Raw genomic sequence first — 25412 nt, forward strand, 5'->3', positions numbered from 1 at the left:
CTTGGTATCTGATAGAATGGAAGATATACTACTGAAGCAGAGATGATTTTAGTTGGTTTAAGAATTGGCAATAGTTTAATTTTGGGCTCAAAGTATCAGAAATATTAAATTTTTGCAGAGTTTCCTGAAGATGGGTAAGGCCCCCCCTTACACCTTCCAGCCTGTTTTATGTTTTTTTAATAGGTCTCATTCAATTATTGGGATGCCATTAATCATGACCAGTCATTCTTGCTTTTTTGTGTGATTATGAATTTAAAATAGAAGATAAGTATAATATAGGAGATACCTGGGGACATTATTTATTAACAGAGGAAATGTTATTTTAGTGCCTGAAATGTCTTATGTTGTTTATTTTGGACTCTATTTTTAAATAAGATTTTTTATAATTTTGTGTAAAATTGGCAGAATTACTGAATTCTGTGCACTTTATAGTATAGTTCTAATAGTTGAATAGACAGTATCTTATGCTCAGTCAATAGCTAAGAAGGCATACTAACGAAAGAGCTAAGAATTTGGTTGATTGGAGCTATGTAATTTCTTCAACCCTTTCGGGGTTTCGGCCATACTAGTACAGCTTACGCGCCAGGGTTTTTGACGTACTAGTACGCATAAATTCTAGCGCCCTCATATCTAGCAAGAGAAGCTGGGAGGCCTACATATGAAAGAATGGGTCTATGTGGTCAGTGTGCGCAGTATAAAAAAAAATCCTGCAGCACACAGTGCGTAATGAGAAAAAAAAACTGTGTTTTTGGTTTAAAACAGCGACTTTGCACTGTATTTTCATATGGTATTTATGGTTGTATTCTAGTTTTCCTGGTCTCATTTTATAGAATGGAAGACATATTACAGAAATTGAGATGATTTTGATTGGTTTCACAATGAAACGTACCTTGAAATTGAGCTCAAAGTAGCAGAAATGTTAGATTTTTGCCAAAGTTCAAAAGTAAACAAATCATGCCACGCATCCAATACTGGTGAATCTAATATTCTTTCTCAAGTGCACTGGTATTATTTATACCATTTCTACACTAATACAGTAGTCTGCATAACAGTAAATCTTCTAATTTTTGTGAGAATAAAAATTCAAAGTGGAAAGCAAAAGAAATGTAAGAGGGGCGTGGGGATGTGACTAATGAACAGAGGAAATGTTATTTTAGTGCCAGGAATGTCTTTCTTGTTTATTCTGGACCCTATTTGGAAATTGGCATCTTTTGAAATTTGAGTGAAATTGGCAAAATTGCTAAATTCTGACCACTTTATTGGATAGTTGAAATCAGTAAATGGGTGGTTTCTTGTACTCATTCGATAGAAAAAATGGAGTTCTAGTGAAATAGTTATGATTTTTGTCGACTAGTACACTGAATTGGCCGAAAATAGGGCTCAAAGTGGGCAAAATCGCTGATGCTTAAACATCGTCGAGACCGCTAACTTCACGAGAGCATAATTCCATAAGTTTTCCATCAAATTTCATACTTTTGTGTCATTATGATTGGGAAAAGATTCTCTATCTTTTTATAAGAAAAAATAATTTTTTTTTTTTTAATTTTGGCGACTCTGAGAACAAGTCTCTGAGAGGGCCTGGCAACCCTCAAAGGGTTAAAATTTAACTCATATTGGGTGAAATCACTGATGAACAAATTGCACTCAAACCGCTAACTTTACGCCTGCATAATTCCATAAGTTTTCTGTCAAACTTCTTACTTTTTGTATCATTTCCTTTAGAAAAAGATTACCATTTCGGAAGATTTTTTTTTTTTAAATTTTGACATTGAGAGCAGTACTAATTATGAGGTCTGGACAGTGAAAGGACTAATGCTAGATGGTCTGAATGTTTTAAAAGTGAAATCATCTTCATATCATAATAATTTATTATGATCTACATGAATACTACTGGGTAACACAGACCAGAGATGCATTACTGAATACTTGATCACTCCAATACAGTCCTCATTTACTGACACCATATCACCCACATCAGCAGAAGCACCACATCTATCTGCCTCTACCAAATAGGCCCCACATCAGCCCTCTCAATACAGTACTTCAAATTCAAGACCTACCCACTACCAGATTGTTAAGTTATCCTGTAGTAATTTTTCCCATATACAGTAGTAAACAAAAATTTTGGGTGGTCTAGTTGAAGGTGAAGGGAACATAAGCATATTTTTTTTCCTTTTGTTCTTCACTTCACCTAACAGGATTTTACATCACATGCTGATTTTCTGGAATATAACTTGAGGGGAAATTGTTTTAAAATGCCTACATTTCATCATTGTACTGGTTCATGGCAATTCAGGTGTGGGTTTCAAAAGTTACTAATTATTTTACAAGAAATTTTCCTGATTCCTGTTACCTTAGTTAGTATAATTACTATATGTGATTTCTATAGTTCACTTCATTACTTTTGTAAATTAACCCTTTCAGGGTCCAAGGCCAAAATCTGAAGTCACGCACAAGTGTCCAAGAAATTTTGAAAAAAAAAAAAAATTATTTTTTCTTACAGAATTAAAGAGCATATTTTTGTGAAGGTAATAAAACAAAAAAATTAGAATCTGATCATTATTTACCGAGATACAGTGCCAAGAAGTTTATAGAAAATGATGTGGTGGCGGCAACATCGACGAATTCCACATACGCGTATTATATTATTTTGTTGTTTTAGTTGTTTTTTTCTTTTCTTTTCCAATTTTTTTCTATTCCTACTAACATTTGGGGCCTGAGAGACCAATACTGTATATAATTGATATATATATACTCACTGTATTGAACACAATAACCGCACTAAAGTTATTATCATATTATTGTTTACCACTGTTGTTTATTACAATAAACATGCACAAATCTTGTATAATACTAATGTTCTATCATATATTTACATATTTACAATCACTGGACATGGTTTTAGAACTGCTGGAGCTTGTGGAACTCCTTGAAACAAGGCACCATGCACAGAGGCACCTTACATTCCTCACACATAAACCGAGTATCTTTGCGTCTTTGTTGCCGTCGTTTTGTTTGTGCACAGACAATGCATCTCTTCAGAGCAAATTTCTTTTGAGTTGAAGGAAGCTGTATTATGAAATGATCACCTTCTCTCCTCAAACGCTTGGGTATATTGTGATGAATTCGAGGACCATGTTGTATTGCAGGTGTTGTTACCTGGTACTTCATTATGAGTTGTCTGACAACAGACAAACAAAATTCACCATACGGTGGTCTGTTACCAGTCTTTATTTGGTACATATTATATGCATTCAGCATTGAAATGTCCATGAGATGGAAGAAAAGTTTCATGTACCACTTGTAACTCTTACGAACACAGTCAACAAAACCAATCTGCATGTCACACTTGTCAACCAAGCGCATGTTTTGTGTATAATCAATCACTGACACTGGTTTTCGAATACGTTCATTAGTCACTCGATCAACTTTGCCACTGTCTTGCATTTCATTACGGTGAATGGTTGTCAACAATGTGACATCTCGTTTGTCATGCCACCGTAATGCCATGATGTCATTGGCAGTAAACACCTGCACGTCATCACCACGAACACCTGCGTTGAGCCTGGGCATATGTTTACGATTAGAACGCACTGTGCCACACACATCTGTCTTGTTCACTCGCATGAAATCACTGAGTAATGGGCTTGTGTACCAGTTATCGGTATATAATGTATGGCCATTACCAAGATAAGGTGCCATCATGTTTCTCACTACGTCACCTGAGATACCCAATAACATCTTGGTATCTTTCAATGTTTTACTACCCGTGTATACAACAATATCCAACACCAGGCCACTGTCACAATCACAGAGTACAAACAATTTTATACCAAAGCGGTTCCTCTTGCTCGGTATATACTGCTTGAATGACAGTCTACCTTTGAACAAAATCAAAGACTCGTCAATTACAAGATTCTTGAATGGATAAAAGTATATCCTGAACTTTTGTTTGAGATACATGAAAACATTTCTAATCTTGTATAACCTGTCACTTCTGTCAGGCCTGGTTTTGTCAGAGAAGTGCAACACACGTAACAGTAAGATAAACCTGTTCACTGGTATTATTTCACTGAAGGATGGGGTACAAATTAGCCGATCTGTGGACCAGTATGCTTTTATATTATGCTTATAGACGTGAGGCATAAGCATTATTGTTGCAAAAAGCAAATACATTTCTGCCACAGTCGTCTCTTTCCACCTGTGTAGTCTTGACTGTGGTGATAAGATCGTATTTGCCATGGTGTACTGAAAATACTTATTACTTTCCCTGACAATAATTTCCATCAATGGCTGGTCAAAGAATAATTCAAAGAATTCCAGTTCATTGGCTGTGGTTCCAAGGGGACAGGTAGGTAGAATTCCACTTTGAGAGTCATCAAAGTGGTGAGGGCTGGGAACAAAATTGGGATTTTGCTGCCAATCCCAGATACGGTTTGCTGGTGGATACTGGACATCATAGGCTGGTTGTACGGGTGGTTGTGGTTGTGGCGGGCTGGTGGGTGACGCTCCGCTTTGTCCTTGAACTGACGAGTCAGCAGCGTGGGTCCCCGCGTGGCACAGTGAGTCACGCATGGCGGTGCCACTACCACCACCAGCACCACTAACACCATCCACTGATGCCTGTGGCCCATCCATGCCAAGTGTAGCCACATCATCCTCACTATCACTACCTAAAACGGGTGTAGGGCCATGGGATGTACTCCGTGATGTACTCCGTCCCCTGGGCACAGCATAGGGTACACTACCCGAGCGCATGCGGCGGCGAACATACCGACGCTTCACTGGTGAATATGTTTCCTCACTATCACTACTCGAATGATCGTCGAGCGCAATAAAATCACAATCCACGTCAGAATCATTGTCATTACTGAAGTCAGAGGCCAGGCCACGGGAAAATATTAGTTTTCTCTTACGTTTAGGAACACCCGACCGTGAGTCACGAGTGCCCACACCAGAGGTAGAAGGTCGAGGATCGTCGGGGTTTTCTGCACTATTATCGATATCCTGGTCATTATTTTCGGTCACTAACTTATCAAAGCCGTAGAATTCATCTTCATTTCCACTTCCATCAGTGTCAGAACTATCAGACAGGAAGAGGAGAGTCCCAATTTTCCGGGGAGTGAGAGCTGACTTGCGACGAGGCATGGTGAACAAGGGTGACTGAGCCGGCGTTCCCACAATGCTATGCAGGCGCCTAGATTTTTTGTTTACGGCGCACACCCACGGTGCAGACCCATTCTCTCACATGTAGGCCTATGAGTGCTTTCGCGCTAAATTTGACGGCGCTAGAATTTTGGCGTAGATCTACGGTTTGGACACTCACCGAAAAGCCGTAGATCTACGGGACGGACCCTGAAAGGGTTAATATAGATAGATGAAGATTTTATTTCTTTGCAAGGTTACAATGTGTATTTACAATTTTGATTTGTCAAGTACAAAGAAAGCCACTATCATGCCGAGGCATTTTGGGTAGGCTTATCCCAGTACATAACTACTTAAGTCTAGACAAGATAACAATGGTTAACTTTTTATGAATCATTATTTTATCTTAATACTAATGCAAGGTAGTCAAGGTGGAGGTTTATATGAATAATTATCTTGAAGTTGGACATAAAAACAATATTACAATTAATGGTTCAGTCAGTAATATTTAATGAATTGGCATATGTTTTAATAGACTAGAGGTCATATAATATAATATTTGGGAGAGTTGCTTCAAACTGGTTAGAAGTTGTTTTTGTTGGTTTAGTTAGTATTGAGAGATAAGATGATTTTTAAGCATACCTCTGAATTTGTATGTTGTCAGGGGATCCTTTACTGGTTCAGATAGTGAATTCCAGATCTTCAGGCCCTTTATGTACATTGCATTTTTGCATAGTATGAGACTGACACGAGGGATGTCAAAGAGTGCCTTGTATTGTGACTGTGTGCTCCGTTGTAGCTATCAAGAAGTTTAAGCCGAGAGTCTATATTGGAGTTTAACCCCTTCAGGGTCCAAGGCCCAAATCTGAAGTGGTGCCCCAGTGTCCAAGAATTTTCAAAAAAAAAATTTGTTATTTTTTCTTATGAAATAGTAGAGAATCTTTTTGTGAAGGTAATAAAACAAAAAGTACGAAATTTGATGGAAAATTGACGAAATTATGCTCTCGCAAATTTTGATGTGTCAGCGATATTTACAAATCGGCGATTTTGCCGACTTTGACTCCCATTTTAGGCCAATTACATTATTCCAGTCAACCAAATTCTTAGCTATTTCACTAGTATTACTTCTATTCTATCGATTGAGCACAAGAAATCGCCAAGTCAACTGTTTCAACTACAAATTAAAGTGATCGGAAATTGTTAATTTGGCCAATTTAACACAAAGTTCAAAATATTCCAATTTCAAAATAGGGTCCAGAATAAACAATGTAGGTATTCTTGGAACTAAACTAACACTTCTTCTGTTCATTAGTTATGTTTTGAGGCTTTACAAATAAATTCCATTTTGATTTTTTATTCACATAATGAATTTTTATTCACACAAAAAATTGAAGATTTACTGTTATGCAATACTGTAATAATTGTATAAATATCATCACCATATTTGTGAATGCATATTAGACCCACCAGCTGGCGTGTATTAGACGTGTGAGGTCGTTTGTTTACTCTTGAATATCAGCAAAAATTTAACATTTCTGCTACTTTGAGCTCAGTTTCAAGCCATTTCCAGTGCTAAAACCAATCAAAATCATCTCTATTTCTGTAATATGTCTTCCATTCTATCAAATGAGACCAAGAAATCGCAAATAGAACTATAAAAAACATACGAAAAAACACTGCAAAGTCGCTGTTTTAATAGAAAAATCATGATTTCAGTTTTTTTCTCTCATTGTACACAGCGTGCTGCAGGATCTGTTTTATGTGGTGCACACATACCACATAGATGTATTCTCTCATATCTAGGCCCAAATGTACCACTCACAGTTTATCAGAGTGAGCTGAGCTCATGACGTAGATCTACGGTTTGGACCCTGAACGTAAAGCTGTAGATCTACGGGACGGACCCTCAAAGGGTTAATGTTCTGTATATATAGTAAGCACAATAATATGAGTGTATGTCTCATATATTTAGTAGATTCAGGCTTTTGTAAAGTGGTGGGGTGTGATGTCTGGCACAGGAGCTGGTAATTATTTGCACAGCAGCTTCTTGTAGGGTTATTAACCCTTTCAGGGTCCAAGGCCAAAATCTGAAGTGGTGCTCCAGTTTACCTGGAGTTTACCTGGAGAGAGTTCCGGGGGTCAACGCCCCTGCGGCCCGGTCTGTGACCAGGCCTCCTGTGTCCAAGAAATTTTGAAAAAAAAAAAAAATTTTTCTTACAGAATTAAAGAGCATATTTTTGTGAAGGTAATAAGACAAAAAAAAAAAATCTGATCAGTACTTACCGAGATACAGTGCCAAGAAGTTTGTCAAAAATGATGTGGTGGCGGCAACATCGACGAATTCCACATACGCGCATTACATTATTTTGTGGTTTTAGTTGTTTTTTCTTTTCTTTTCCAATTTTTTTCTATTCCTACTAACATTTGGGGCCTGAGAGACCAATACTGTATATAATGTATATATATAAACTCACTGTATTGAACACAATAACTGCACTAAAGTTATTATCATATTATTGTTTACCACTGTTGTTTATTACAATAAACATGCACAAATATTGTATAATACTAATGTTCTATCATATATTTACATATTTACAATCACTGGACATGGTTTTAGAACTGCTGGAGCTTGTGGAACTCCTTGAAACAAGGCACCATGCACAGAGGCACCTTACATTCCTCACACATAAACCAAGTGTCTTTGCGTCTTTGTTGCCGTCATTTTGTTTGTGCACAGACAATGCATCTCTTCTGAGCAAATTTCTTCTGAGTTGAAGGAAGCTGTATTATGAAATGATCACCTTCTCTCCTCAAACGCTTGGGTATATCCTGAGGAATTCGAGGACCATGTTGTATAGCAGGTGTTGTTACCTGGTACTTCATTATGATTTGTCTGACAACAGACAAACAAAATTCACCATACGGTGGTCTGTTGCCAGTCTTTATTTGGTACATATTATATGCATTCAGCATTGAAATGTCCATGAGATGGAAGAAAAGTTTCATGTACCACTTGTAACTCTTACGAACACAGTCAACAAAACCAATCTGCATGTCACACTTGTCAACCAAGCGCATGTTTTGTGTATAATCAATCACTGACACTGGTTTTCGAATATGTTCATTAGTCACTCGATCAACTTTGCCACTGTCTTGCATTTCATTACGGTGAATGGTTGTCAACAATGTGACATCTCGTTTGTCATGCCACCGTAATGCCATGATGTCATTGGCAGTAAACACCTGCACGTCATCACCACGAGCACCTGCGTTGAGCCTGGGCATATGTTTACGATTAGAACGCACTGTGCCACACACATCTGTCTTGTTCACTCGCATGAAATCACTGAGTAATGGGCTTGTGTACCAGTTATCGGTATATAATGTATGCCCCTTACCAAAATAAGGTGCCATCATGTTTCTCACTACGTCACCTGAGATACCCAATAACATCTTGGTATCTTTCAATGTTTTACTACCCGTGTATACAACAATATCCAACACCAGGCCACTGTCACAATCACAGAGTACAAACAGTTTTATACCAAAGCGTTTCCTCTTGCTCGGTATATACTGCTTGAATGACAGTCTACCTTTGAACAAAATCAAAGACTCGTCAATTACAAGATTCTTGAATGGATAAAAGTATATCCTGAACTTTTGTTTGAGATACATGAAAATATTTCTAATCTTGTATAACCTGTCACTTCTGTCAGGCCTGGTTTTGTCAGAGAAGTGCAACATACGTAAGAGTAAGATAAACCTGTTCAGTGGTATGATTTCACTGAAGACCGGGGTAGAAATTAGCCGATCTGTGGACCAGTATGCTTTTATATTATGCTTATAGACGTGAGGCATAAGCATTATTGTTGCAAAAAGCAAATATATTTCTGCAACAGTCGTCTCTTTCCTCCTGTGTAGTCTTGACTGTGGTGATAAGATCGTATTTGCCATGGTGTACTCAAAATACTTATTACTTTCCCTGACAATAATTTCCATCAATGGCTGGTCAAAGAATAATTCAAAGAATTCCAGTTCATTGGCCGTGGTTCCAAGGGGACAAGTAGGTAGAATTCCACTTTGAGAATCATCAAAGTGGTGAGGCTTGGGAACAAAATTGGGATTTTGCTGCCAATCCCACATACGGTTTGCTGGTGGATACTGGACATCATAGGCTGGTTGTGCGGGTGGTTGTGGTTGTGGTGGACTGGTGGCTGGCGCTCCGCTTTGTCCTTGAACTGACGAGTCAGCGTGGGTCCCTGCGTGGCCTGGTGAGTCACGCATGGCGGTGCCACTACCATCACCACTAACACCATCCACTGATGCCTGTGGTCTATCCATGCCAAGTGTAGCCACATCATCCTCACTATCACTACCTAAAACTGGTGTTGGGCCACGGGATGTACTCTGGGATGTACTCCAGGATGTACTCCATCCCCTGGGCACAGCATAGGGTACACTACTCGAGTGCATGCGGCGGCGAACATACCGACGCTTCACTGGTGAATATGATTCCTCACTATCACTACTCGATTGATCGTCGAGCGCAATAAAATCACAGTCCACGTCACTATCATCATCATTACTGAAGTCAGAGGCCTGGCCACGCGAAAATACAGTGGACCCCCGGTTAACGATTTTAATCCGTGCAAGAGGGCTCATCGTTATGCGAAATAATCGTTATGCGAATTAATTTTCCCCATAAGAAATAATGGAAATAAAATTAATCCGTGCAAGACGCCCAAAAGTATGAAAAAAAATTTTTTTTACCACATGAAATGTTAATTTTAATACACACAAACTGAAAAAGGCATGCACAATTACATGACACTTACTTTTATTGAAGATCTGGTGATGATTGATGGGATGGGAGGAGGGGAGAGCATTATCTTCTTACTGTTTAGAAGGGGAATCCCCTTCCATTAGGACTTGAGGTAGAAAGTCCTTTCCTGGGGTTACTTCCCTTCTTCTTTTAATGCCACTAGGACCAGCTTCAGAGTCACTGGACCTCTGTCGCACAACAAATCTGTCCATAGAGCTCTGTACCTCCCGTTTCTTCAAGACTTTCCTAAAATGGGCCATAACATTGTCATTGAAATAGTCACAAGCACGGCTTGCAACAGCTGTGTCAGGGTGATTTTCATCTATAAAGGTTTGCAGTTCAAACCACTCTGCACACATTTCCTTAATCTTTGAAGTAGGCACAATGGATTCCACAACTGGCATAGGCTTCTCAGGGTTAGCCCCAAACCCTTCAAAATCTTTCTTAATTTCCATACTAATTCTCACCCTTTTTACCACAGGGTTGGCACTAGAAGCTTTCTTGGGGCCCATGGTCACTTATTTTCCAGAAACACCACCGAAAACACTGTAATAATACGAAATATTCCGAGTGTATGCTTGGATGTTACCGCGGAGGCTGGCTGGTAAACAATGGGACGGCCGGCACATGTGAGGGCACATTGGACGCGTCTCGGACGAAAATCGGTATGCGGGTTTTTAATCGGTATGCGGGGCAAAAATTTTGCGATAAAAGTAATCGTTATGCGGAAAAATCGCTATGCGATGCCATCGTTATGCGGGGGTCCACTGTATTAGTTTTCTCTTGCGATGAGGAACAACCGACTGTGAGTCACGAGTGCCCACACCAGAGGTAGAAGGTTGAGGATCGTCAGGGTTTTCTGCACTATTATCGATATCCTGGTCATTCTTTTCGGTCACTAACTGATCAAAGCAGTAGAATTCGTCTTCATTTCCACTTCCATCAGTGTCAGAACTATCAGATAGGAAGAGGAGAGTCCCAATTTTCCAGGGAGTGAGAGCTGACTTGCGACGAGGCATGGTGAACAAGGGTAACTGAGCCGGCGTTCCCACAATGCTATGCGGGTGCCTAGATTTTTTGTTTATGGCGCACACCCACCACGCAGACCCGTTCTCTCACATGTAGGCCTATGAGCGTTTTTGCGCTAAATTTGACGGCGCTAGAATTTTGGCATAGATCTACGGTTTGGACACTCAACGTAAAGCCGTTGATCTACGGGACGGACCCTGAAAGGGTTAAAGGTTTAAGGTGGTTGGCTGTGGTTGAGCCCCAGGCACAAATACCGTAGATGAGGTAGGGATACGTATATTAACCCTTTGACTGTCGCGGCCGTATATATACGTTTGTGAGGTACCGTGTTTGACGTATATATACTCATAAATTCTAGCGGCTTCAAATCAGGCAGGAGAAAGCTAGTAGGCCCACATGTGAGAGAATGGGTCTGTGTGGTCAGTGTGCACCACATAAAAAAAATCCTGGAGCACGCAGTGCATAATGAGAAAAAAAAAACTCCGACCGTTTTTTTTAATTAAAATGCCTACTTTGTGGTCTATTTTCGTATAGTATTTGTGGTTGTATTCTCGTTTTCATGGTCTCATTTGATAGAATGGAAATTATATTATAGAAATGGAGGTGATTTTGATTAATTTTACTATAAAAAGAACCTGGAAATGGAGCACAAAGTACAGGAAATGTTTGATTTTTGCCGATGTTCAAAAGTAAACAAATGATGTCATTGTCCAATAAATGTCCAAATAGCCATTCTAATACACAGTCATGAATGGGTTGATGTAATTTTTACAATTATTACAGTATTGCAGTAGTCTGCATAACAGTAAATCTTCTATTTTTTGTCTGAATAAAATTTCAAAATAAAAAGCAAGAGTAATATCACAGGGACCTGGAGACATGACTGATGAACAAAGAAAATCTTATTTTAGAGCCAGGAATGTCTGCATTGTTCATTCTGGACCTTATTTTGAAATTGTCGTATTTTTTAATTTTCGTGAAATTGGCCAAATTGCAAATTTCTGACCATGTTATTGGGTAGTTGAAATCGGTAAATGGGCAGTTTCTTGTGCTCAATCGATAGAAAAAATAGAGTTCTGAAGAAATAGTTATGAGTTTGGTTGACTGGAATAACGGAATTAGCCGAAAATAGGGCTCAAAGTGGGCGAAATTGCCGATTTTTAAATATCGCCGAAGTCGCTAACTTCGCGAGAGCGTAATTCCGTCAGTTTTCCATCAAATTTCGTTTTTGTGGTGTCTTTACAATCGGGAAAAGATTCTCTATCATTTCATAAGAAAAAATAATTTTTTTTTTTTTCGAATATTTTGCGACACCAGGAGCAACTTCAGGATTGGGCCCTTCGACAGTCAAAGGGTTAAAGGTATAGGGTAAGGAGTGTCGTTTGGGATACATAGTATCTTATCTCGGAAAGGCTACCTACTGATTTGGAAATTTTCTTGGATATATGCTTGAAATTTAAGATTACATTCAAGGAGAAGAGCAAATTTATATGTACTGTTATACCTCGATTTAACAGATTTTGGATGTCTGTCATGTAAAACTAAATAATTGAGGATAGTCAGAATCTGAAAAGACACCCCCCTACCTCTCCTATTTGTTTGTTAACCCTTTGACTGTTTTGGTTGTATATATACATGTTACGAGGTACCGTGTTTGACGTATATATACAGTGGACCCCCGGTTAACGATATTTTTTCACTCCAGAAGTATGTTCAGATGCCAGTACCGACCGAATTTGTTCCCATAAGAAATATTGTGAAGTAGATTAGTCCATTTCAGACTCCCAAACATACACGTACGAACGCACTTACATAAATACACTTACATAATTGGTCACATTCGGAGGTAATCGTTATGCGGGGGTCCACTGTACTCATAAATTCTAGCAGCTTCAAATCAAGCAGGCGAAAGCTGGTAAGCCCACATGTGAGAGAATGGGTCTGTGTGGTCAGTGTGCACCATATAAAAAAAATCCTGGAGCATGTAGTGCATAATGAGAAAAAAAAAACTGACCGTTATTTTAATTAAAATGCCGACTTTGTGGTCTATTTTCATATAGTATTTATGGTTGTATTCTCGTTTTCTTGGTCTCATTTGATAGAATGGAAAACATATTATAGAAATAGAGGTGATTTTGATTGTTTTTACTATAAAATGAACCTGGAAATGGAGCTCAAATTAGGGGAAATGTTTGATTTTTGCCGATGTTCAAAAGTAAACAAATGATGTCATTGTCCAATAAATGTCCAACTAGCCATTCTTATATGCAGTCATGAATGGGTTGACATTATTTGTACAATTATTACAATATTGCAGTAGTCTGCATAACAGTAAATCTTCAATTTTTTGTTTGAATCAAAATTCAAAATAGAAACACAAATAACCCGCACATAAAAGAGAGAAGCTTACAACGACGTTTCGGTCCGACTTGGACCATTTACAAAGTCACACTAACCAGAAGTGGAGCAGGACGGCTATATATGGACAGGAAGAGGTGGTGGTGGTAGTAGTAGTAGTAGTACAAGAATGGTATATAATACCGACAAGATGAAATTAAGACACATGCGCAACACCCTATCGTAGACGTTTCACCATCCAGCCAGCCACTGGATGACGAAACGTCCACAACAAAGACACCCAAATGCCGCACATGTTTTAAAATTTCATCAGTAGTAGTAGTAGTAGTAGAAGAGGTAGTAGTAGTGGTAGTGGTAGAAGTGGGAAATAAGGAGGAGGAGCCAGTCAAATGCAAAGGAAGGGGAACACTGCAAGGGAGCTAGGTGCCCACAGAGGGAGAGCAAGCGCACAGAGGTGCATGAAAGGGAAAGTTGTGAAATAAATGAAGAAGGAACAGAAACACGAGACAGAAGAGAGAAAGACAACCCAGAGGAGAAAAAGGAAAGAGGAAAGGGGAAGAGGGAGAAGAAGAAAAAGAAAAAGAAAAAATGAGGAGTCAGGTTAAGTCACAGGTGTTCTGAAGTTTGGAGCATTTTACAATGTAGTGGGAGAGGAAGGCATCTACAGAGACGAAGCCAGGGCTAAGATTCATACAAGGAAAGTTGTGTATTAGAGAGGATTCAACTAGACGGCGACTGTTCGAGTTGGAGGTAGGGAAGACAGTTTTAGCAGAAGACCAGTCAGTAGGATGGCTATGATCTCTGACGTGACAGAAAAGAGCATTGTTAGTGTCGGCAAGCCTAACACTATTTTTGTGCTCCCTAAGTCTGTCAGAAAGAGATCGACCAGTTTCTCCAAAGTATTGAAGAGGACAGGAGGAACAAGAAATAGAGTAGACACCAGGAACATCTGTAGAGGGAGGAGAGGTATGAATGAGATTAGTGCGAAGAGTGTTAGTCTGGCGGATGGTAAGCTTGATGTCTAAGGGACGGAGAGAATTGTTGAGATTAGAAAGACCGAAAATGTAGGGAAAGCAGAGGATAGAAGAGTTCCCAGGAGTAGAGAGTTTGGGAAAGAAGAAATTACGTTTAGCACGTGAGAGGGCAGAGTCTATGAAATGGGAAGGGTAGCCAAGACGGGAAAACGAATTATGAAGAGTGGAAATTTCTGCTGGAAGGAACTGAGGATCACAGATGCGGAGGGCACGGAGAAAGAGGGAGATAAGAACACTTTTCTTGACAGGGGAAGCATGATAGGAAAAGTAGTGAATGTACATGCCACTGTGCATAGGTTTTCGGTAAACGGAAAAGGAAAAACCTGTATCTGAGCAGTGGACATGGACATCAAGGAAAGGAAGCAAGGAATTAGATTCCCATTCAGCTTTAAACTTAATGGAAGGGGCAAGATTATTAAGAGCTTCAAGAAGAGGTTGGAAGAGACTGGAGTCATGAGGCCACAGAGCAAAGATGTCATCCACATAGCGGAGCCAGAGTGAAGGTTGCACATCGAGGGTAGGAAGAAGAACAGTCTCGAAGTATTCCATGTAAAGATTAGCAAGGACAGGAGAGAGAAGAGAGCTCATAGCGACACCGAAGGTTTGAGAATAATATTTCCCTTGGAAGGAAAAGGAATTAGAGTCCACACAGAGGCAGATAAGATCAAGAAAGACATCAGTAGGTATAGGGAGATTTAGAAACCCTTCTTGGGCCTTCTCTCTAAGGAAATCAAGGACATCATCAAGAGGGACATTGGTGAAGAGGGACTCAACGTCAAGACTAAGCATCTTACAGGTTGGGAGAGAGCGAACCCGTTCATTGAAGTCTTGAGAGTGACGGAGGTGGGCAGGAGAAAAAGTACCAAGAAAGGGAGTGAGGGTTTTGGCCAGCCAAGAAGCAAGAGAATAAGAGACAGAACCTCTAGCAGATATGATAGGACGAAGAGGAACATCAGGTTTATGAGTTTTGGGTGTCGCTATGGGCTCTCCTCTCTCTCCTCTCCTTGCTAATCTTTACAAGACTGTTCTTCTTCCTACCCTCGATGTGCAACCTCCACTCTGGCTCCGCTATGTGGATGACATCTTTCCTCTGTGGCCTCATGACTCCAATCTCTTCCAACCTTTTCTTGAAGCTCTTAATAAACTTGCCCCTTCCATTAAGTTTAAAGCTGAATGGGAATCTAATTCCTTGCTTCCTTCCCTTGATGTCCATGTCCACCGCTCAGACACAGGTTTTTCCTTTTCCGTTTACCGAAAACCTATGCACAGAGGCATGTACATTCACTACTTTTCCTATCATGCTTTCCCTGTCAAGAAAAGTGTTCTTATCTCCCTCTTTCTCTGTGCCCTCCGCATCTGTGATCCTCAGTTCCTTTCAGCAGAAATTTCCACTCTTCATAATTCGTTTTCCCGTCTTGGCTACCCTTCCCATTTCATAGACTCTGCCCTCTCACGTGCTAAACGTAATTTCTTCTCTCCCACACTCTCTATTCCTGGGAACTCTTCCAACCTCTGCTTTCCCTACATTTCCGGTCTTTCTAATCTCAACAATTCTCTTCGTCCCTTAGACATCAAGCTTACCTTCCGCCAGACTAACACTCTTCACACTAATCTTGTTCATACCTCTCCTCCCTCTACAGATGTTCCTGGTGTCTACTCTATTTCTTGCTCCTCCTGTCCTCTTCAATACTTCGGAGAAACTGGTCGATCTCTTTCTGACAGACTTAGGGAGCACAAAAATAGTGTTAGGCTTGCCGACACTAACAATGCTCTTTTCTGTCACATCAGAGATAATAGCCATCCTATTGACTGGTCTTCTGCTAAAACTGTCTTCCCTACTTCCAACTTGAACAGTCGCCGTCTCTTAGCTTAGTCTCTGTAGATGTCTTCCTCTCCTACTACATTGTAAAATGCTCCAAAGTTCAGAACACCCGTGACTTAACCTGACTCCTCATTTTTTGTTTTTCTGTTTCTTCTTCTCCCTCTTCCCCTTTCTTCTTTCCTTTTTCACCTCTGGGTTGTCTCTCTTCTGTCTCGTGTTTCTGTTCCTTCTTCATTTATTTCGCCACTTCCCCTTTCACGCACCTCTGTGCGCTTGCTCTCCCTCTGTGGGCACCTAGCTCCCTTGCAGTGCTCCCCTTCCTTTGTATTTGACTGGCTCGTCCTCCTTATTCCCCACTTCTACCACTACCACTACTACTACCTCCTCTACTACTACTACTACTGATGAAATTAAGACACATGTGCGGCGTCTGGGTGTCTTTGTTGTGGACATTTCGCCATCCAGTGGCTGGCTGGATGGCGAAATGTCTACGATAGAGATGCCCGTGTGTTGCGCATGTGTCTTAATTTCATCTTGTCGGTATTATATACCATTCTTGTACTACTACTACTACTACCACCACCACCTCTTCCTGCCTATATATAGCCGTCCTGCTCCACTTCTGGTTAGTGTGACTTTGTAAATGGTCCAAGTCGGACCGAAATGTCGTCGTAAGCTTCTCTCTTTTATGTGCGGGTTATTTGTGTATCGTTCCAGTCACGGTATTGTGCCTTTTGTTGTTATTCAAAATAGAAAGCAAGAGTAATATCAAGAGGGGCCTGGAGACGTGACTGATGAACAAAGAAAATGTTATTTTAGAGCCAGGAATGTCTGCATTGTTCATTCTGGAGCTTATTTTGAAATTGTCATATTTTTTTAATTTTCGTGAAATTGGCCAAATTGTAAATTTATGACCACATTATTGGATAGTTGAAATCGGTAAATGGGCAGTTTCTTGTACTCAATCAATAGAAAAAATCGAGTTCTAAAGAAGTAGCTATGAGTTTGGTCGACTGGAACAATGGAATTAGCCGAAAGTAGGGCTCAAAGTGGGCGAAATCACCGATTTGTAAATATTTCCGAGGTCGCTAACTTCGCAAGAGTGTAATTCCATCAGTTTTCCATCAAATTTCATTTTTTTGTGTCATTACAATTGAGAAAAGATTCTCTATCATTTCATAAGAAAAAATATTTTTTTTTTTTTTTTTAAATTTTGCGACACCAGGAGACACCTGAGGATTGGGGGTTGCGACAGTCAAGGGGTTAAATCTGTGTAGTATAACGAAGATTTCTCTTTGTTATTCATTAGTCTGGGATATTCAGTACTGTATAGTCTTTTAAGATCTTCCCATGTTGGGAGATATGTTAAAAGAGTTAAAATAATTGCTCTACAACTTAACCTGATATACATAAAATCTTATACCATGTAGTGATATGAATGGTAAGTGAAAGTTATTTTTCTTGTTTATTATTCAGAGAAATTCAGGAATGATTGCAGTAATTCAACAGATGTACACAAGAAGGTCTCTAAACTTGTTCAAGTTAAGCACAAATATGACCCAGCATCATTCACTTTGTCAGTGCACCAGCGACCAGAAATTTTAGTAGGTGCCAGCAATGAAGGTGTTATTGATCAAGGGTGTATTAGCACCAACGTGAGCCATGCTTCTCCACAACCCGCACTGTCAGTCCTACAATCCTCACCACCAATTCCACAACTCACACCATCAATTCCACAATCAACACCATCTGTTCTTGATGCCAGGGTCTTGATGGTCTTTGCTCAGGACGCTAGAGCTGAAGCCCTGAAGGTAAGATTTCTCCATAATATTAGTAGAATTGCTGACAACATGATGGGTACATGGACACCTGTGTAACTAGTGAGACACATTGTTGTGGCAACATTTAACTTGACACAGCTCCTGTCAAACAGAACGTTACCACAATTAAATGCTCATTAGTTTTGCTTGTGTGTCCTTTTACCTCATAAGATTTTCATTTTCTTTTTTTTGTAAGTAGATGTGATTCCAGGGGTGGCACCAGAATTCCTACATGGGGAGGGGGCTTAGGGGTGGCTGTCTGGTTAGAAGGGAGGGTTCAAGTCTTATTTTAAAGCAATATTATTATTATTATTAATGATTATTATTGTTATATTGTTATCAAAATTATCATTATTAAAATTATTCTTCTCTTAATGCACCGGCCGTATCCCTCCAAGTCTGGGTGACCCAAGAGGAAAAACAAAAGTTTCTCCTTTTAAATTTAGTAATATATATATACAGGAGAAAGGGTTACTAGCCCCTTGCTCCTGGTATTTTAGTTGCCTTTTATGACACGCATAGCTTACAGAGGAAGAATTCTGTTCCACTTTCCCATGGAGATAAGAGAGAATAAACTAGAACAAGAACTGGTAAGAAAATAGAAGAAAACCCAGAGGGGTGTGTATATATATGCTTGTACATGGGTGTGTAAAGTGACCTAAGTGTAAGCAGAAGTAGCAAAATGTACCTGAAACCTTGCATGTGTATGAAACAGAAAAAAGACACCAACAGTCCTATCATCACGTAAAACAATTACAGGTTTCCGTTTTACACTCACTTGGCAGGACGGTAGTACCTCCCTTGGTAATTGCTGTCTACCAACCTACTACCTACATTTATTAAAATTATTATTCTCTCTTTCTTTCAACAAACCGGCCGTATCAGACCGAGGCAGGGTGGCCCAAAAAGAAAAACAAAAGTTTCTCTTTTTAAATTTAGTAATTTATACAGGAGAAGGGGTTACTAGCCCCTTGCTCCCGGCATTTTAGTTGCCTCTTACAACACGCATGGCTTACGGAGGAAGAATTCTATTCCACTTGCCCATGGAGATAAGAAATAAACAAGAACAAGAACTAGAAAGAAAATAGCAGAAAGCCCAGAGGGGTGCATGTATATATATGCTTGTACATGTATGTGTAGTGTGACCTAAGTGTAAGTAGAAGTAGCAAGACGTACCTGAAATCTTGCATGTTTATGAGACAGAAAAAAAGGACACCAGCAATCCTACCATCATGTAAAACAATTACAGGCTTTCGTTTTACACTCACTTGGCAGGACGGTAGTACCTCCCTTGGTAGTTGCTGTCTACCAACCTACTACCTACATTTATTAAAATTATTATTATTATTATTATTATTATTATTTAGAGGACTGAAGCCCCCAAGCCTGCCCCTCTTAGCACCAGAACTGTGTGACTCTGACAAGGAATGAGTTTCTGCACAACAAAGGATTTATATTAGAAATATTTTCTAATATTACAAATTTAAAATTACATGTTGTTTTATGTTTTACAAATTTCTGTTTTTAACTGAAAAACATAAGCATAAATGTAGTGTAAATTCATTATGCTCATCATCACAGTTTTTTGCTAATACAAATACAGTGAACCCCCGGATTAAGTCGCCATCAGAATAAGTAATATTCGGAATAAGTAACATTTTTCGTCAAAATATTGGCTCGGTGAACGTCTCTGAACTTGGTATAAGTCATTCATCCAGAACATTTCCGCTCGGCCTGAGCTGCCCAGACACTCCATGTACAGCCAGTGTGCCATTGTTTACCAGCCAGTGAGGACGATCCTACGCATTAATACGATACATTTTGTGTCATTCCATTTCTTTTAGTGCTTGTAACTGCTAAATAAGCCACCATGGGCCCAAAGAAAGCGTCTAGGTCTAGGTAGGATAATTGATTCAAACGTAGATGTTATGGAACTTCAGGAGGATTTAAACAAACTCTATTCTTAGTCAGAAAAGTGGCAGATGCAGTTCAATGTAGATAAATGCAAGGTTCTGAAGCTTGGGAGTGCCCATAACCCTAGTACTTATAAGTTAAATGATGTAGAACTTAGCCATACAGATTGCGAAAAGGGCTTGGGGGTTATGGTGAGCAGCAACCTTAAACCAAGACAGAAATGCCTAAGCGTACGTAATAAGGCAAATAGATTACTGGGATTTATATCAAGAAGTGTAAGCAGCAGAAGTCCAGAGGTCATACTGCAGCTTTATACATCATTAGTAAGGCCTCACCTAGATTATGCAGCTCAGTTCTGGTCTCCGTATTACAAAATGGACATAAATTCATTAGAAAACATTCAGCGTAGGATGACTAAATTAATACATAGCATTAGAAATCTTCCTTATGAAGAAAGATTGAAGACTCTTAAGTTACATTCACTTGTTAGACAAAGAATGAGGGGAGACCTGATCGAAGTGTATAAGTGGAAGATAGGTATTAATAAAGGGGATATTAATAAGGTCTTGAGGATGTCTCTCCAAGAGAGAACCCGCAGTAATGGATTTAAATTAGATAAGTTTAGATTTAGAAAGGACATAGGAAAGTATTGGTTTGGAAATAGGGTAGTTGATGAGTGGAACAGTCTACCTAGTTGGGTTATTGAGGCTGGGACTTTGGGTAGTTTCAAATCTAGGTTGGATAAGTACATGAGTGGGAGGGGTTGGATTTGAGTGGGACTTTCACATCAGAGCTTATTTCTTGGGTGGCATTGAAAATTGGGTTGGGCAAATGTTTTGTTAGTGGGATGAATTGTAAAGGACCTGCCTAGTATGGGCCAGCAGGCCTCCTGCAGCATTCCTCCTTTCTTATGTTCTTCTGGTGTCAGAGGGGAGAATGTGCACTTTTCAGTGATTCTGCAATGTGTATGATACTAAAGCAGCAGGAGTCGATAAAGGCTATAGCACCAGCCAGTGTAGCAAGTAAGTTAAATGATTAATTGATAGGAAAAGGACAGCACAAAACTGACTCCTCCATTGTTGATGGAGGTATATAGGAATACTGATGAACACCTCAGCCTCTGCTGCTGCCTTTGCCACCACTATGTAAGGCTTAACTTTCAGTGGCCCTTATACACCCAACAACACACCACTACTCATGACATTCTTAATGCCATATTTTATTCATTCTAGAGTATATATCATGTTTCTATGTTATTAATATTGTTTATTATGTCATATTAGATGAATTGCACTAGATAAATAAACCATAGAGCTGATATTATTGTCTCCCAACATAATTCCTAACATATACCAGAAACAGACCTCTCTGGAACACTTTTTTGAGTGACAGGGCTCCAGTGACTCTCAAGCTGGTTCTAGTGGCATTAGAAAACAAAGAAGGGAAGTAACCCAGGATAAGGACTTGGTACCTGAAGTATTTATGGAAGGGGATTCCCCTTCCAAACAGTTGTAAACTCCTCCATCCTCTCCTCTTCTCCCGTCTTCCATACATCATCATGTCTTCAGTAAAGGTAAGTGTGATGTTATTATTGTTTTATTCTTCATGTATCATTGTTTTCTGTGTAGGTAAATGTATATTTCATGTAGAAAACATTTTTTTAACACTTTTGGGTGTCAGAAATGGATTAATTGGATTTCCATTATTTCTTATGGGGAAAATTAATTCAGGGGTCTACTGTACTGTAAATTTTTTGTACATCTTTGCTTCATATTGGCTAAAATTGTTTTGTAAACCTTGCAGTTGTGCAGAAAATTGATGCATAAGACATGTGCAACACTTACATTTCTGTTTGTCATTTTTTTCACTATCTCCCACCAAGGTAGGGTTTACCTGGAGTTTACCTGGAGAGAGTTCCGGGGGTCAACGCCCCTGCGGCCCGGTCTGTGACCAGGCCTCCTGGTGGATCAGAGCCTGATCAACCAGGCTGTTACTGCTGGCTGCACGCAAACCAACGTACGAGCCACAGCCCGGCTGGTCAGGAACCGACTTTAGGTGCTTGTCCAGTGCCAGCTTGAAGACTGCCAGGGGTCTGTTGGTAATCCCCCTTATGTATGCTGGGAGGCAGTTGAACAGTCTCGGGCCCCTGACACTTATTGTTTGGTCTCTTAACGTGCTAGTGACACCCCTGCTTTTCATTGGGGGGATGTTGCATCGTCTGCCAAGTCTTTTGCTTTCGTAGTGAGTGATTTTCATGTGCAAGTTTGGTACTAGTCCCTCTAGGATTTTTCCAGGTGTATATAATCATGTATCTCTCCCGCCTGCGTTCCAGGGAATACAGGTTTAGGAACCTCAAGCGCTCCCAGTAATTGAGGTGTTTTATCTCCGTTATGCGCACCGTGAAGGTTCTCTGTACATTTTCTAGGTCAGCAATTTCACCTGCCTTGAAAGGTGCTGTTAGTGTGCAGCAATATTCCAGCCTAGATAGAACAAGTGACCTGAAGAGTGTCATCATGGGCTTGGCCTCCCTAGTTTTGAAGGTTCTCATTATCCATCCTGTCATTTTTCTAGCAGATGCGATTGATACAATGTTAGGGTCCTTGAAGGTGAGATCCTCCGACATGATCACTCCCAGGTCTTTGACGTTGGTGTTTCGCTCTATTTTGTGGCCAGAATTTGTTTTGTACTCTGATGAAGATTTAATTTCCTCGTGTTTACCATATCTGAGTAATTGAAATTTCTCATCGTTGAACTTCATATTGTTTTCTGCAGCCCACTGAAAGATTTGGTTGATGTCCGCCTGGAGCCTTGCAGTGTCTGCAATGGAAGACACTGTCATGCAGATTCGGGTGTCATCTGCAAAGGAAGACACGGTGCTGTGGCTGACATCCTTGTCTATGTCGGATATGAGGATGAGGAACAAGATGGGAGCGAGTACTGTGCCTTGTGGAACAGAGCTTTTCACCGTAGCTGCCTCGGACTTTACTCTGTTGACGACTACTCTCTGTGTTCTGTTAGTGAGGAAATTATAGATCCATCGACCGACTTTTCCTGTTATTCCTTTAGCACGCATTTTGTGCGCTATTACGCCATGGTCACACTTGTCGAAGGCTTTTGCAAAGTCTGTATATATTACATCTGCATTCTTTTTGTCTTCTAGTGCATTTAGGACCTTGTCATAGTGATCCAATAGTTGAGACAGACAGGAGCGACCTGTTCTAAACCCATGTTGCCCTGGGTTGTGCAACTGATGGGTTTCTAGATGGGTGGTGATCTTGCTTCTTAGGACCCTTTCAAAGATTTTTATGATATGGGATGTTAGTGCTATCGGTCTGTAGTTCTTTGCTATTGCTTTACTGCCCCCTTTGTGGAGTGGGGCTATGTCTGTTGTTTTTAGTAACTGTGGGACGACCCCCGTGTCCATGCTCCCTCTCCATAGGATGGAAAAGGCTCGTGATAGGGGCTTCTTGCAGTTCTTGATGAACACGGAGTTCCATGAGTCTGGCCCTGGGGTAGAGTGCATGGGCATGTCATTTATTGCTTGTTCGAAGTCATTTGGCGTCAGGATAACATCGGATAGGCTTGTGTTAACCAAATTTTGTGGCTCTCTCATAAAAAATTCATTTTGATCTTCGACTCTCAGTCTGGTTAGTGGCTTGCTAAAAACTGAGTCATATTGGGACTTGAGTAGCTCACTCATTTCCTTGCTGTCATCTGTGTAGGACCCATCTTGTTTAAGTAGGGGCCCAATACTGGACGTTGTTCTCGACTTTGATTTGGCATAGGAGAAGAAATACTTTGGGTTTCTTTCGATTTCATTTATGGCTTTTAGTTCTTCCCGCGATTCCTGACTTTTATAAGATTCCTTTAGCTTAAGTTCGATGCTTGCTATTTCTCTGACCAGTGTCTCCCTACGCATTTCAGATATATTGACCTCTTTTAGCCGCTCTGTTATTCTTTTCCGCCGCCTGTAAAGGGAGCGCCTGTCTCTTTCTATTTTACATCTACTCCTCCTTTTTCTTAGAGGAATAAGCCTTGTGCATACATCGAGTGCCACCAAGTTAATCTGTTCTAGGCATAAGTTGGGGTCTGTGTTGCTTAGTATATCTTCCCAGCTTATATCGGTTAGGACTTGGTTTACTTGGTCCCACTTTGTTTTTGTTATTGAAGTTGAATTTGGTGAATGCTCCCTCGTGACTAGTCTCATTATGTCGGTCTGGGGCTCCACGCATACATGTCTGAACCTCAATTATGTTGTGATCTGAGTATATTGTTTTTGATATGGTGACATTTCTTATCAGATCATCATTGTTAGTGAAGATGAGGTCTAGTGTATTCTCCAGTCTAGTAGGCTCTATTATTTGTTGGTTTAAATTGAATTTTGTGCAGAGATTTAAAAGCTCGTGTGAGTGTGAGTTTTCATCAGAGCTGCCTCCTGGTGTTATTACTGCAACAGTATTATTTGCTATATTCCTCCATTTTAGGTGCCTTAAGTTGAAATCCCCCAGGAGCAAGATGTTGGGTGCAGGAGCTGGAAGATTTTCCAGACATTGGTCAATTTTTAACAGCTGTTCCTGGAATTGCTGGGATGTTGCATCCGGAGGTTTGTAGACTACCACAATGACTAGGTTTTGGTTCTCGACCTTTACTGCTAAAACTTCCACTACATCATTTGAGGCATTAAGCAGTTCTGTGCAAACAAGTGACTCTGCAATGTACAGGTGACTAAAAAAAAAAAAATTACATTCACCATCATTCGTTAGTCACCTTTTTACCAGGAGTATTATGACATCACAGTTCACATTGCCCACCAGACTGCAATATTCTCCCTTCTTTAGAGTGTAATCACTGTACTTCCCACCTCCAGGACTCAAGTCTGGCTAACCAGTTTCCCTGAATCCCTTTATAAATGTTAACATGCTCAGATATAAAATAGACATACTACTTTACAACTTGTAGGTGGCTGACCAGCTGAGAAATCCACAATTGCCAAGAGGAAAAATCGGAGTGCTGCTGCTGAGTGAGCCTGCAGGTCCTGTTGCACGTCAGTTGAGGATCGATCCTTGCAATAGTATCCACAAGTGGTTTAAACAGGTAAATCTGCTAAAACTTGCATTTTTTCTGCAATTCTTTAGTTTGTTTGAAATACAGGAGGGCCCTGCTTATACAGTAAGTTAGGTTCTGGGCTACTGCTGTAAGGTGAAACATAGCCTTTTTTACCCTTTCAAATGCATTTAAAAGTCTGATAACATGTTTACACTAGCACATATTAAGTTAGCTGTAGAGTTAGGTTTAAAAAAATGCATATACACTACACACATGACTTACCTTAATGCACCTTTGTACAAATATTGTATTGTGCTGAAATAAAGTACAGATCGGCCATCACCAATACAGCAGTCAGTAATCCAGTTCCATCAGTAATCCGGTACAAATTTTGGCTAGCATAATTTCAAATTTCTGGG

General features: G+C 40.0%; 1 protein-coding gene across 3 annotated transcripts in view; it reads left to right on the top strand.

Annotated features, from left to right (window-relative positions):
- The window catches only part of LOC128701875 (uncharacterized), a 98184-nt gene that overhangs the window by 40245 nt on the left and 32527 nt on the right, over window positions 1-25412 (top strand). For all 3 annotated transcript variants that reach the window (XM_053795839.2, XM_053795836.2, XM_053795840.2), the window contains 2 exons: window positions 17690-18024; window positions 24907-25041. In XM_053795839.2, the coding sequence (XP_053651814.1) occupies window positions 17690-18024; window positions 24907-25041 (470 nt within the window). The remainder of the gene's footprint in view (window positions 1-17689; window positions 18025-24906; window positions 25042-25412) is intronic.

Source organism: Cherax quadricarinatus, chromosome 69 (genome assembly GCF_038502225.1).
Source record: "Cherax quadricarinatus isolate ZL_2023a chromosome 69, ASM3850222v1, whole genome shotgun sequence".
NCBI lineage: Eukaryota > Metazoa > Arthropoda > Malacostraca > Decapoda > Parastacidae > Cherax > Cherax quadricarinatus.